This window comes from Halichoerus grypus, chromosome 12 (assembly GCF_964656455.1).
Source record: "Halichoerus grypus chromosome 12, mHalGry1.hap1.1, whole genome shotgun sequence".
NCBI classification, from domain to species: domain Eukaryota; kingdom Metazoa; phylum Chordata; class Mammalia; order Carnivora; family Phocidae; genus Halichoerus; species Halichoerus grypus.
The window spans coordinates 31736146-31748913 of record NC_135723.1 but is presented as its reverse complement, the minus strand read 5'-3'; the positions used below and the strand labels follow the sequence as shown (position 1 = coordinate 31748913).

Genomic DNA, 12768 nt, shown 5'->3' with positions numbered 1-12768 from the left:
AGCAATAAACTCTACACAAAACGTGCACATCTACTTGTGAAGACAAGGTTTGCCATGATGAAAACCTAATCTTCATTTTTTCCAACTGGATGAAGATGTGATTTTGCTTGATGCTGAGAGCAAAATTAAAGTTCTCAAGAACCAGAACGCTGGGTATGACGTTAGACACGTTCTCATACCTCTCTGTGCCTTAGTTTCCTCATTATAAAACAGGGCTCATAATACCTACTCTACAGCATGCCTTCTCAATGAGGGTACACATGCTTCTGGGGGAGGTGTGGGTGAAAGAAAGCATTCTCATTAATAAGACAATACACACATACAGTATGTTAAAAAAAAAAAAACAGTGTGTCTGTGGTATTACCATTTCATGGGGGAGCGCACGATCAGGAGAAAACATCTAAAAAAGTTTGGGGCGGGGAGGACGACAACAATTAAAAAAAAAAGGCTGAGAAGATCAAAACAGGCAATATATGTAGAAGCATTCAGAGCCACGCCCACTCATTAAGTATTAGTTGAGAGTTCTTTTGACTCAAAGAAGAGAAAAATAATGGGTCTAAGTCAACCTTGGAATGCTAATTCCATGTCTCCCAAGCTACACTGTGATTTCAGAAGGGACCTCTGTTCTGAACACATAGTGACTTACGTGGCAGTGCAACAACTGATATGCAAGGAGTAGAACCATCGATACTCTGATCATCCTCAGAAGACAGACAAAGCCTTTTATGTGGAGGTTCAGTACTATCTTCTGAGTCTATTTCATCAGCTTCTAATGAAACAAAATAAAACAAAAATCTCAAAATCTTCAAACCAATGAGGAAAACCCACAATCTTCCAACAAGTAACTGTAAGACAATCTTCTTATCAATTTGCTTAGTTAACCCAATTGTGCAAGGAGGACCCCAAACGGCACCGCCTTCTCTGTCCCCCGTGCAGAACCTCAGCTCCTCTGCTTCTGACAACAACTATGAGAAGAGAGGCACCACTTTTTAAACATCACACTTCTGTGCTACTAATTACCTGTCTTTCCAAATATTTCACATATTAAGACAAGGGCTGGTTATTTAAATCACTCACAAATATTTACTGAATGCCCACTGTGTTCTGAGTGCTGGGAACAGAACAATGACAGATACTCTTCTCTGTCCAGGACCTCACAGGGTAGTGGAGATGACTAAAGCACCCATTTCAAAATAGTGTTTTAAGAGCTATGCAGGTGGAATGAGGGGAGAGGCATCTAATTTAGACTCTGGGTGAAGGAAGGTTTCCTGGAGAAGGTATCTTAAATTGGAAAGAACTTGAATGAACAGACGCCAGGGGTAATGATCATTACTGGCACTAGGGATAATTATTTGCAGTGACAGTGAGGTATGAAAAGCTTAAGGTATGGAAGGAAAAAAAGCCAGCTGTGACTCGCTGGGACACAGATATATGCAATGTGGCAGGAAGTGAGGCTGGAAGGAAAGTGGAGAAGATATCCATCTCTGTACTGTACAAACCACAGGACACTTAACAGAACAAACAAACCAACCTTCCTACACTACTGAGTATCATGAGCAAGGTCATCAGCAGTTTGAAAGATGAATTCAGGTTGGGAGACGCGTTAAAAGGCTACTAGGGCCTCCCAAGTGAGAAATGAGACTCTGAACTAAGAAAGCGGGACTTAAGACAAAGGAAGCAATGGACTCAAGAAACAAAATACCATCAACAAGTGTTCATGATGGAATGAACGCAGGAGATGAGAGAAGGGTTTATTCCTACCCACATTTATGATCTGGGTTACTAAGTAATGAAACTGACTGAGAAAGAGAACTGGGTCTGGGAATTTTGTAAAAGAATTCAGTTTGGAACATGTGAAATTTAAGGTGTCTATGAGAAACACAAAGAATTCAGAAAAAAGAAGTTTGAATCATTTTAATAGGTAGGTGGTAGTTAAAATCCCAAGTTTGAATAAAATAACCAGAAATTAAGTACTGAATGAGAGAAAAGAAGATAAAACCTAGGTTGAGCAAAGATAAACTTAAAGCAAAATAAAAAGCAAATACAAATAAGGAATAGGTAGAGAAGTGACAACAAAATCACAAGCCTCAAAGCTATGGAATCTTAATTGATTACAGATAATCACATTAAATCCTATTCAAAGATTCATGTAAAATCCTCTAACAGACTAGCAAAAAAACTGGCAGGACTACTATATTTTCTAATGTACTACATATATTGCAGGCACCAAATGATATCAAAAAGGAAGTATATTACAGTTAATTAATCATCATCTTTGTAGGTGCAATAGATTGTAGCTACGAGATTCAAAGTTCAAATTTATGGTAAATTTTAAAAATACAAAGGTATATTAAAAAATATATATATAAATTAAGGTTAATTCATGATCCAAAGAGATAACCCCCTTTTCTACTGTCCTAGCCTCAACTGTCTATCTGGGTAAAAGGGATCAAAGGTGACATGAAATCCAAAAATTCAAAAAGATCCACAATTCTATGTCAGCAAGTTCTCCTACCATTCTGAGGGCAATGAAGAATGAGGTTCCCGTCTGTGTCCTGAGTCAAAGTCACAGAGTTCACAGTTTCTACTGTTACTGTGTCAGAATCCTCTTCAACTGTGCTCATACTCAAATCTGTAGAACAGATTTCAGATTTAAAACATTATTTCCAAATATGAACATAAAGAAGCCTCCAACTTCCCCCTCCTCCCCACAAAAAACCCCACAATTTATACCAGCTCAACTGCAGTGACAGTTTAGATTTCAAAAATTGTCTTTCAAAAGGTTATACCCATTATTTAGAATGAGATGTAATAATCTGCAAGAATCTGACTTCTCTAATTAAAAACCTATGGCATTTATTTTTTAAATAGACTTGGTTTTACCACATCCAATGAAAATGACTGTTCCAAGTTGTCTTATCCATAAAATATTACGTCTTATTAGCAAAACTTTCACCACTATTGGCAATTCTGTGATATATTCAAATAGGTGTTTAACTTCTGATACAGAAGATTCATTAAACCTTGTAACTTAGAAATCTAAGATAAATCTAATAATTATTTCTCCAAAACACTTTTACAAGTATTTAAGCTCTATTATTATCTGAAAACTAAGAACACAATGGAATTACCCTCATGACGTTTTTTCCATGATATTAAATAAGCGCATACATCCATCACTGACCAAACTGCTTTTTTAAATGGATATGGAGGTAGGCCTTCTTTTGGAATAGAGAATTGATTTTGTTTAAAGTGCCTTTACCTGCTATTTTACACATACATTATTTTCCTCTTGTTCAGACAAACCGAATGATCAGAGTCTGACAATACAATACCTCATGGTTGACAGGAGGAAATGTATTGAATTAAAATCAAGAGCCCGGTTGAAGTCTTTGGGGTGTACCTTATAATGTTCAACTAAGTTTTTCCCTCAGTACTCAATTTTGGTCTTATCCACATACTTTTTACCAACTAACTAATAGAGTCCATAAGCCTTAATGTATACTAATCACTCAATATTTATTTGGCTCCTATACACAGCATATTAGTCTGTTCACGTATTTACCATTTATTCAAGTGCATTTTCCCTTGGCAGAAAAACTTAAAATCTATTGACATTCACATGGTGAAGATCCAATGATTCACTCAGGTTTTACTATACAAATCACTGTTTTAATGGACAACAGTCATTTTACAATAATAAAGATGAAATTCCCCAAATTAAAGATAAATAGAAATCATGATCTAGTTATCACCAAAATTTGCAAAACACAGGTGAAGTCCTTGGAACAAATGCAGGCTTACCTAGAAAATAGATGGATCAGGTATAGCCCTTCCCAAAGAATCGAGTCGCCTTCCCTTAGACACCAGCATCACTTTCATGTTATCCAGACTGCTTCTCTCCCATATTCCTACCTCTGCAACACTCTGAAAAAGTAACAGCATTACACAATAAGGCTTCAATAAGAACAATCATGTTCTACTGGTACGTTCATGACACTCTAGCCTCAAGCCTCTGTGATGTCTCAACTAGAAAAAGAAAGACAAAAACCAGAATTCTTTTCTAAATAGACCTTTTAGAAATCAAATCAGCCTTTGAAAGTATTCCCCAATGAAAGGCAGAAATGAGATCTTGTACCTATTAAGTTAGTTTACAGGCAGATTCTCAACCCAAGTTGTCCCTCAAAAGCAAATATTCTCAGAAAAAAAAAGAGGTTCAACTGTGCTACTGGCTCTTTGAACTGCAGAGAGTACATGCAACCTAACCCAGGGTGTAGAGTACCACAAATACTACCAGTAACTGTATTTTTTTCTTTATGTAATTTACTAACACCTCCTTATACATAATACCGTATTTCAACTTAAAGCATTAAAAACTATATCATATCTGTGAACAATCCTGCCTCCGGATCTGTGGGAAAAAAAAGAAACCCTAAACAATTGAGCCAGGAAAGATAAATTACAAGCAAGCTCCTGAATCCAATGTGAAACTTATAAAATCACAAGTGTTTTTTAAAGGTTTCTTTCAATAAACTCATTATAATCCCAAAGGGTCATCCAAAGAATCAAAAAGTTCAACACAATTTGAGATTTAAGGGGTATTTCAGCAAAAGCTATCAGCTGAAATTTCCATTTTAGTAGTGTTCTAATGAGAACGCCTCTCTCCAGGATGGTTATATTTTGAGAATTGCTATACATAAATAAGTCTGCAGTGAAAAGGTACAGATCCTGCTAGAGAAACCTCCAGTCAGCTATTAGATTTCATGTTGTTCTTATTTCTAATCCATTAAATTTTCTCAAAAGGCTGGTTAGTAATACTGCAGAAGATGGAGAAATTCAATGTTAAAAAAACTCATCCATAAACTTACCAAAAGCAGAGTTCACTCTTGGTGTGTGTGTGTGTTTTTAAATGTGTATACACCACAGTGTATAAGCAATTTATATCCTGCTTTTTAGAGTTTATTCATATTAAAAAGTATGATGAAACCAAGCTAGGTTATCTAACTGAAGTTTTCGGTATCACGTAAAACTTACACCACATAAAAAACAGGACATTATTTAATAACTGCCCTATCACTGGACATTTGTATTGTTCCTAATTTTTCATTTCCTTAAAACATACTGAAACATTTATACACTCTATTTCCTTAAACAGTATTAATTAATGGAAATTATTACATAAAAGAATATGACAAAATTTAGAACTTTTTTAAAAAAGATTTTATTAGAGAGAGAGAGGGCACAAGCGAGAGCACAAGAGTGGGGTGAGAGGCAGAGGGAGAAGCAGACTCCCCGTTGAGCAGGGAGCCCGATGCGGGGCTCCATCCCAGGACCCTGGGATCATGACCTGAGCCGAAGGCAGACACTTAACTGAGCCACCCAGGCGTCCCAAAATTTAGAACTCTTAAGTCACACTGAGACAGGGAGACTGTAAGGGACCTCATGAAAAAAAAAAAAAAGCTATTCTTTTTTCTTTTTTCCTTTTCCTGCTTCTAATTTTGCTAGGACCTGCACCCCCACTTTATACATGCCTTAATGTATGTCCTCCTTGTAAAGGTCAAGGAGTTAATGATTTCTTTGAAGTCTTCCAGCACAACTGATAACATCTAGGGAGTGGCCAGATGAGGTCCTCATGAATGTTTTCCAAGACCACAGACTCCAAACACCCTGATGCCAAGACCCCAGGCTCCAGGGCCATTAAGTGACTTGAGGAGGACACCTGAGCACTAGTCCTTGTTTGACCAGTTCCTGGATGCCTGCAAGGACATGTACACCAGACCACCGTCCTTAATAATAACTCCAGACCAGCAAACAAAGATGAGACTCATGCCTGTTTTCCCTTGAGTCTCCCAGACCATCTGTCAGTATCTGCTCTCTTCTATATATTCATTCAACTCTGCTCTCACTTCTTGCTGCCTTGAGTTTTATTTCCATCCTGTGGGAAGCCTAGAACCCCCTTGGCTGGTCCTGTAGTCCTCTGAGTCCTCAGGCCTGGCCTGCCTGCATTAATACTGCAGTCAGTTTTCCAGAAAGATTGTTTGAATTTATATCCAAACCACTGAGGTAGAAACTCTATTCTTGGCAACCTTTCTTTTTTAAGAAAGCACAAAGCAAAAAAACAGCACAAGAGCTCAATTGATAGGTGCAAAGTAGTCACTGGTTTAGTGTTTTAATCAATTTCATCAGGACCCAAATTAATCTAAAACTAAGAAAAAATAATATAGATTTAAGACAATATGGAGATATGGTGAGATAATAATACCAGAAAAAAGGAGTCTGAAATAGCTAGCTGAAATAAAATATTTAATCCTTGAAAACCTGTATTGGTTACAGGTAATCCTATGCAGTGTAGTAGCTTTAAATCAGAAATCTAGGTTCATTTTTTAAAAATTCGGCAACTCATGTTTGAGATTAGTAAATAGTTCTAAGGTGCTTGGCAAATTAACAAGCATATTTGTTCAATCAACAAATATTTACCACTTATCTACTATATATTAGGCACTCTCTAGGCACTGGGGATGTGGTGCCCCCCCCCTTTTTAAACTGTCTCTTTAGATATGACTCACTTTCCTGAGGTCTCCCCCACTGTAGTTAGAGCTAGGAGGTCAATGTATTTATTAATATTTAAGAAACTAATCTGGTTTTATTTTAAATTTATTTTTAATAGGTAACACATTTACATAGTTCAAAATTCAAAAGATAAAGGTGGTTGGTTATACAGTGAAGTCTGCTTCCTGCTCCAGTTCCCTAGTCACCCGGTCCCCATCCCTCTATAGGTAAACTGTTACCAATTTCTCAGACTTCCTTCCAGCTATTTAATGCATATGTAAGTCAATACAGCCCTTCTTGCTACATATACTCTTTTTACAGAAATAGTATCGGGCGCCTGGGTGGCTCAGTTGGTTAAGCGACTGCCTTCAGCTCAGGTCATGATCCTGGAGTCCCGGGATCGAGTCCCACATCGGGCTTCCTGCTCAGCAGGGAGTCTGCTTCTCCCTCTGACCCTCCTCCCTCTCATGCTCTCTGTCTTTCATTCTCTCTCTCGCAAATAAATAAAAAAAAAAAAAAAAAAAAAAGATTTACAGAAATAGTATCATACTACCAACACGGAACAGTACCTTAACGGCTACTTTCCAGTGCTTCAGCAAGATGAGGAGACACCACTACAAGCATGTGACTGCAAGCTAGCGAACTGATTAATAGCAAAGTCCCTAAAGTGGGACCTGCTTTGGCCTGTTGCGGGAAAAAAACCAAAAACCAAAAACCAAAAAAACAACCCAGCAGCAAGTATGGCAGAGGCTTTCCATAAAGGAGAGTAGCTGAATGGAAGGTTGGAGATAAAGACAGGGGTAGATCTCACAAGGCCTTACAATTCCTTGGATAGTTTTCAGTTGGGGAATATAATTTACATTTTTAAAAGATCACTTAGACTGCAGTATGGAGAATGGGTAAGTAAGTTATGAAGACAAGCTGTTGTCCAAGAGAGGATTCTTGTTTGGACTGTTGACAGCAGTCAAAGGAGGGAGACTGAACAAAGGATATATTCTGGAGCAGTGTGGACAGGATGTGCTGAATGAAGAGATGGAGATTAAGGGAAGGGGAGCTATCTCAAGCTGATTCCTGGGCTTTTGGCTTGAACAGCTGATTGAGTCTGGGGGCACTCAGATATATATTATGTATTTTTATTACTATTAGAATGAATGATTAACGTTGTAAGGCATTCAAACGAAGAGATCACATTGACAGAAGCTGGAATTCAACAAGGACTAGACATATCAAGACAAACAAGTGGCATGCAAACACATTTTTTAAAGATTTATTTATTTATTTATTTTGGGGGGGGAGGGTAAAAGAAGAGGGAAACGGAGAGAAAGTCTCAAGCAGACTCTGACCTGAGCACAGAGCCCGAATGGGTCTCAATCTCATAACCCTCAGCTGAAACCAAGAAGTCAGAAGCTTAACCCACTGCACCACCCAGGAGCCCTGGCAAATAATTTTTAAACATAGTATCACCCAGAGAGGTTAGATAAGACAGCCTAGATTCCAGTTCTAGAGCAGACTTTAACAGGTGGAAATCAAGCTATATATAAACAAGCAAAGGACTGAAAAGGACCAGCTAGTGATGCAGAAGGAAAACTAAGGTGTTAATCAAGAGACACAAAGTGTTTTTCAAGGAGCATTAAGTAGTCAACCGTGTTAACAGAGAAAAAAGACGATGGAGAGGTTACTATTTGATCTGTCAATATGGAGAACACTGGTGGCCTTAAAAGTATCTGAGGTACATTGGGGACAGCAGCCCCATTGGAATACGTAGAGAATTGAAAGTAGGGAGACAAAACAAACAACAGGTCATTTATGAGGTTTGGTTTTCAGGGCAAGTGAGAGTACTAGCTACAGTAATGTCTAGAGAGCTGTTATTTAGAAAAGCACATTTGTATTCTGATAGGACTATGAGAGTGCCTAAGAAATGTTGGTGAATAAACTTGTGATAGTAAGGTACAAAGCTGAGTATTTTATTGCCTTCCATTCTAATTCATTAAACATGAAACTATGCTTAGCTTCTGGACCTGTTCCTTATTTGGTTTATCGGGGAAAGGTATCAGAAAGATACATCAACTTTTTAGTCTTTTGTACTGTCATCAGCCTACTGAGGTCTTCCCTTTATTCTCTGTAAAGGGTTATACCGTATGTACTTTTATACTAACTAGAAATAAGAGGAAAAAAATTTTAACAGCCATTTTAACTGGTGAAATGGCTTTTTAGCACGTTTCCACCCATCATTTGGTGGCTATCTTGAACAGCAACAATATACTAATAAAATCAAGAAAAGAACATGTGAAATGTGATCTAAAAGATTTATAATGAAATACATCCACATTTAAATGAGAAATATATTTGTCTTCATTTAGAATTCCCAAAAAATGAAAACCCTATTTAACGTAGGACAAAAGAACAACTCTGGATCTGGTACTTAATACAGAATTTAATTAAAGAAATGAATCCTTCATCCTACTTCATTCCGGTATTGATGTGAAGTTCTTATTCAATGGATTATCTTAGACTGGTAGTTCCATCAACTAAATCGACATACAGGCATAACTCATTTTATTACACTTCACAGACACTAAGTTTTTTAATATAGTGAAGGTTTATGGCAACCCTGCGTTAAGCAAGTCTATTGGTACTACCAATAGCATTTGCTCACTTTGTGTTTGTGTAACATTTTGGTAATTCTCAAACTATTTTCAACTTTTTCATTATTACAGTTGACCCTTGAACAACACAGGTTTGAACTGCCTGTGTCCACTTATATGTGGATTTTTTACAATACAGTACTGTAAATGTATTTTCTCTTAGGATTTTCTTATATTTTTTTTCTCTAGTTTACTCTATTGTAAGAATACAGTATATGAAATGTGTAACATACAAAATATGTGTTACTTGACTGTTATTGGTAAGGCTTCTGGTCAATAGTAAGCTATTAGTTTTTGGGGAATCAAAAGTTATACAGGGATTTTCAACTGCCCAGGGGGCCACCTCCCCTAAGCACCCAACAACTGTATATTGGTTGTGGTGATCTGCGATCAGCGCTTAAGACTAGCTGAAAGCTCAGATAACATCTTTTAACAGTTATTTCTTAAGTTACGCACATTGGTTCTGACATGTTCTTGCATGCTTTTAAATGAACTACAGTAAAGTATAAACATAACTTGTATATGCCCTGAGAACCAAAAAAATTCATTTGACTTGTTTTATTGCAATCTTTGCTTTATTGCAGTGTCTGGGAATGAACTTGCAGTATCTCTAAGGTAGGCCTTTAATGGTCCTAATTTTCCAAGTAAAATGTCAAGTATCTTCCAAAAACTACAACCAGAAGTGGCATTTCTTCCTAGTTTGGGAACTAGTTTTGTAGATAAATTTGTACCAGTTTCTGAACAGTTCCAAGTGTGGGAGGATATATTTTAGCGGAGATCATGAAAAGCACAGGAGCTAAAAGTTGCTGACCCTCCAAGTTTGGACTCAGAATTCTACACTGAAAAGATGTGATAAGACTAAACATTCAGTATTATAAGATACTTTTATACGGGGAAATCAAGCAAGCTACAGAACGTGTAACACTAGAATTTTATTGAATGAGGTGAATGAAAAACACTGAGATGCCAAGGTTTCTGGGGTAATTCAACTAGTAAGTCAGTAAGGCCACATTTAATTTTTAGATGTCTTTTCTTAAACCAATGTAAGAAAAGTTATTCATATATTCCTCTGTAACATTTTGTGATGATCTTCCAAACATACTGCTCCATCTTTTAGAACTTTTTTTTTCTGTACTTACCTTATTAAGACTATTTTCCAATATTTCTACTTATTCTTCCAAAGCATTTTTAATGGGTATATAGTATCTAAATTTATCTAACCATTATCCTGTAAATCAACATTTTTGTTTGAGGTTGTGCTATTATGAAGACCCCATAATGACCACCACCATACCTATCACTGCATATTAACTAATGCCTTAGGAAATGCTTATAAGTGGATCTCCTCAGTAATATGTAATAAAAAATTTAAAGATATGTTTTATGATATTTTAAAAGAATACAACTCTTTGCTAATTAGAACATCTTAGTGGAAGAGAATAAGAAACAAGTGCCTATATCCTGAACATGGGTACACAGATCGTTGGCAGAATAGAAAGCTGCGAATACTGGTTTTATTCAAGATAGGAATAGGGACGCTTCACACTGAGGTTGAATGCTTTGTACAGTGATTCCAGGCCCCTGGGGATTTGCTCTTCTATACACTTTGTGGAAAAGTTTGAGAAGCAAAGCTATAAATGAACATAAAGCATACAAGACTAAGGTAACTAATGATCCTAATAGCTTAGTTTTAAGGTGGCAAAATAATGACTACACATTGAGTCAAAAAAATTGTTTGTGGAGTTTATTATAAAAGGCTTTAGTTGCTTAAGATGTTGATTTCAACTACCAACTATTTTTTTCTTAAATTTTATTTATTTGAAAGAGAGACTGAGTCAGAGAGAGAGCGCACAAGCTGGGGGAGAGGCAGAGGGAGAGGGAGAAGCAGACTCCCCATTGAGCAGGGAGCCCTATGCAGGGCCCAATCCACAGGACCTGGGATCATGACCTGAGCAGAAGGCAGACCCTTAACTGACTGAGCCACCCAAGCACCCCCAATTAACCAACTACTGAAAAACAATGTTATTATCAAAGAGAATTAGTTGGCAGTATGGTTCATTTCAAGGTGCAGCATTTCATACCTGGTTTGACAATAAAACCGTATTACTGATTAAAAAGAAAGACTATTTTTCACCCAGTGCATGATTTAAGAACTTATAATGTATATTTGGCTACATTTAAAAATTTTATCCATTCAAAACTGAGCACTTTATGCAAGGCACCATTAGAAGCTCTTTAAATGGAAATATATCAAATTATCACCATAGTCCTCCGATGTACACTGAAGTTTATTTTTAAAGCACACTTTCTTGACAGATACAAACATACACATAGGCAGTAAATAAACATAATGAGCATTTCTTCTGCTACACAGTATGTAATGGTAAATAAAGATTACTGTTGACAACCCAGTGCTTGGAAGAATGGCCTGACAACAGTGTCAGCTTAAAAAAAAAAAAAAAAAAAAACTGTTCATAAAGGGATCTCTGGTGTGCTTTTTCCTGACAACTTCTTTCGGGAATTCTGTCCTGGAATGGGGTATCTTTCCACAAACTTGAAGCAGCAGACATGATAAACAGGTTCCTTCTTTTATTTATCTTTATGGAATCAAACCAAAACCAAAACCTGTTTGTGATTTCTATTACAAGAATTCCCTTCACAAAAGGGGAAAAAAGGTGGGGGGAGGGAATGATATGAAAGCAAACAAATGCCATGTTTAATAAATCTATCATTTAACAAAGCAATAGGTTCGTAACTTTCTCAGGTCATTTCCCATCATTTGAGAATAAAAAAAGCTTTGGAACTGAAATTGCAAAGTACTTAGAGGTACACCAATCCCTAAACAAACCTTTTATATGGAAAAAAAGTGTTAATGATTAGGGCAGTAAGAGAAGATTGACTATTTAAAAATAAAGCTCCATTTTGAGAAGATAAACATCCCATCTTAAATAAGTAGCCTCTAAGACCAAAAAAAAAAAAAAAAAGAACTCTTCAACTTCATTGTTGTTCTAAAGTTTTGCTGTACCTGGAACGGTTATAAACGTGTGTTCAATATGATCTAGGAGCTCAATACTTTAAAAAACACTTCCCAACCCTCCTAAATTTTTAACATCTATGTGCCAGGTTGTAAATCCCTAGGGATGCTAGTGTTTCACATTAGTGTATTCATCCTCACGGGTGTTAACTTTAAGCCAATGTACTTAATGGAGCATGATAAAAGCAACTGTTTATAATAATGTTAAGTTATTGTCAGAACACACAATTTTATTACAACATTAATAAAAACTAGGGTCTGTAGATGTTGGGAGAGATAAATGAATAAAAGGAAAAGCTTTTGTTTTTTGTATTTCAATACTAACTAGCAATATCTAGCCTTACAAATAAGGCTTCTCTCTCCCATTGCCTTGGGGTGAAATCAGATAAACTTGCTCCATCATAAAACAAACAAACAAACCCTTAAAAAAAAAAGGGGGGGAACTTAAAAAAGATTCAAGGGGATATCTGCCTTCTTTTGATATAATTCTCTATTAGTAACCATTTCCCAGCCATACTCTGCTTTCAAAGATCAAATCCT

The 12768-nt window shown here is 36.6% G+C and overlaps 1 protein-coding gene across 2 annotated transcripts in view; it reads right to left on the bottom strand.

The window, feature by feature from the left end:
* DMTF1 (cyclin D binding myb like transcription factor 1) overlaps nt 1-12768 on the bottom strand; it is a 43526-nt gene that overhangs the window by 28565 nt on the left and 2193 nt on the right. The window contains exons 2-4 of one of the 2 annotated variants that reach the window (XM_036081499.2): nt 3805-3927; nt 2516-2632; nt 647-769 (exon numbers count right to left, since the gene is read on the bottom strand). In XM_036081499.2, the coding sequence (XP_035937392.1) occupies nt 647-769; nt 2516-2624 (232 nt within the window). In that variant the 5' untranslated portion in view covers nt 2625-2632; nt 3805-3927. The remainder of the gene's footprint in view (nt 1-646; nt 770-2515; nt 2633-3804; nt 3928-12768) is intronic. The other variant, XM_036081639.2, reaches the window with a different exon arrangement.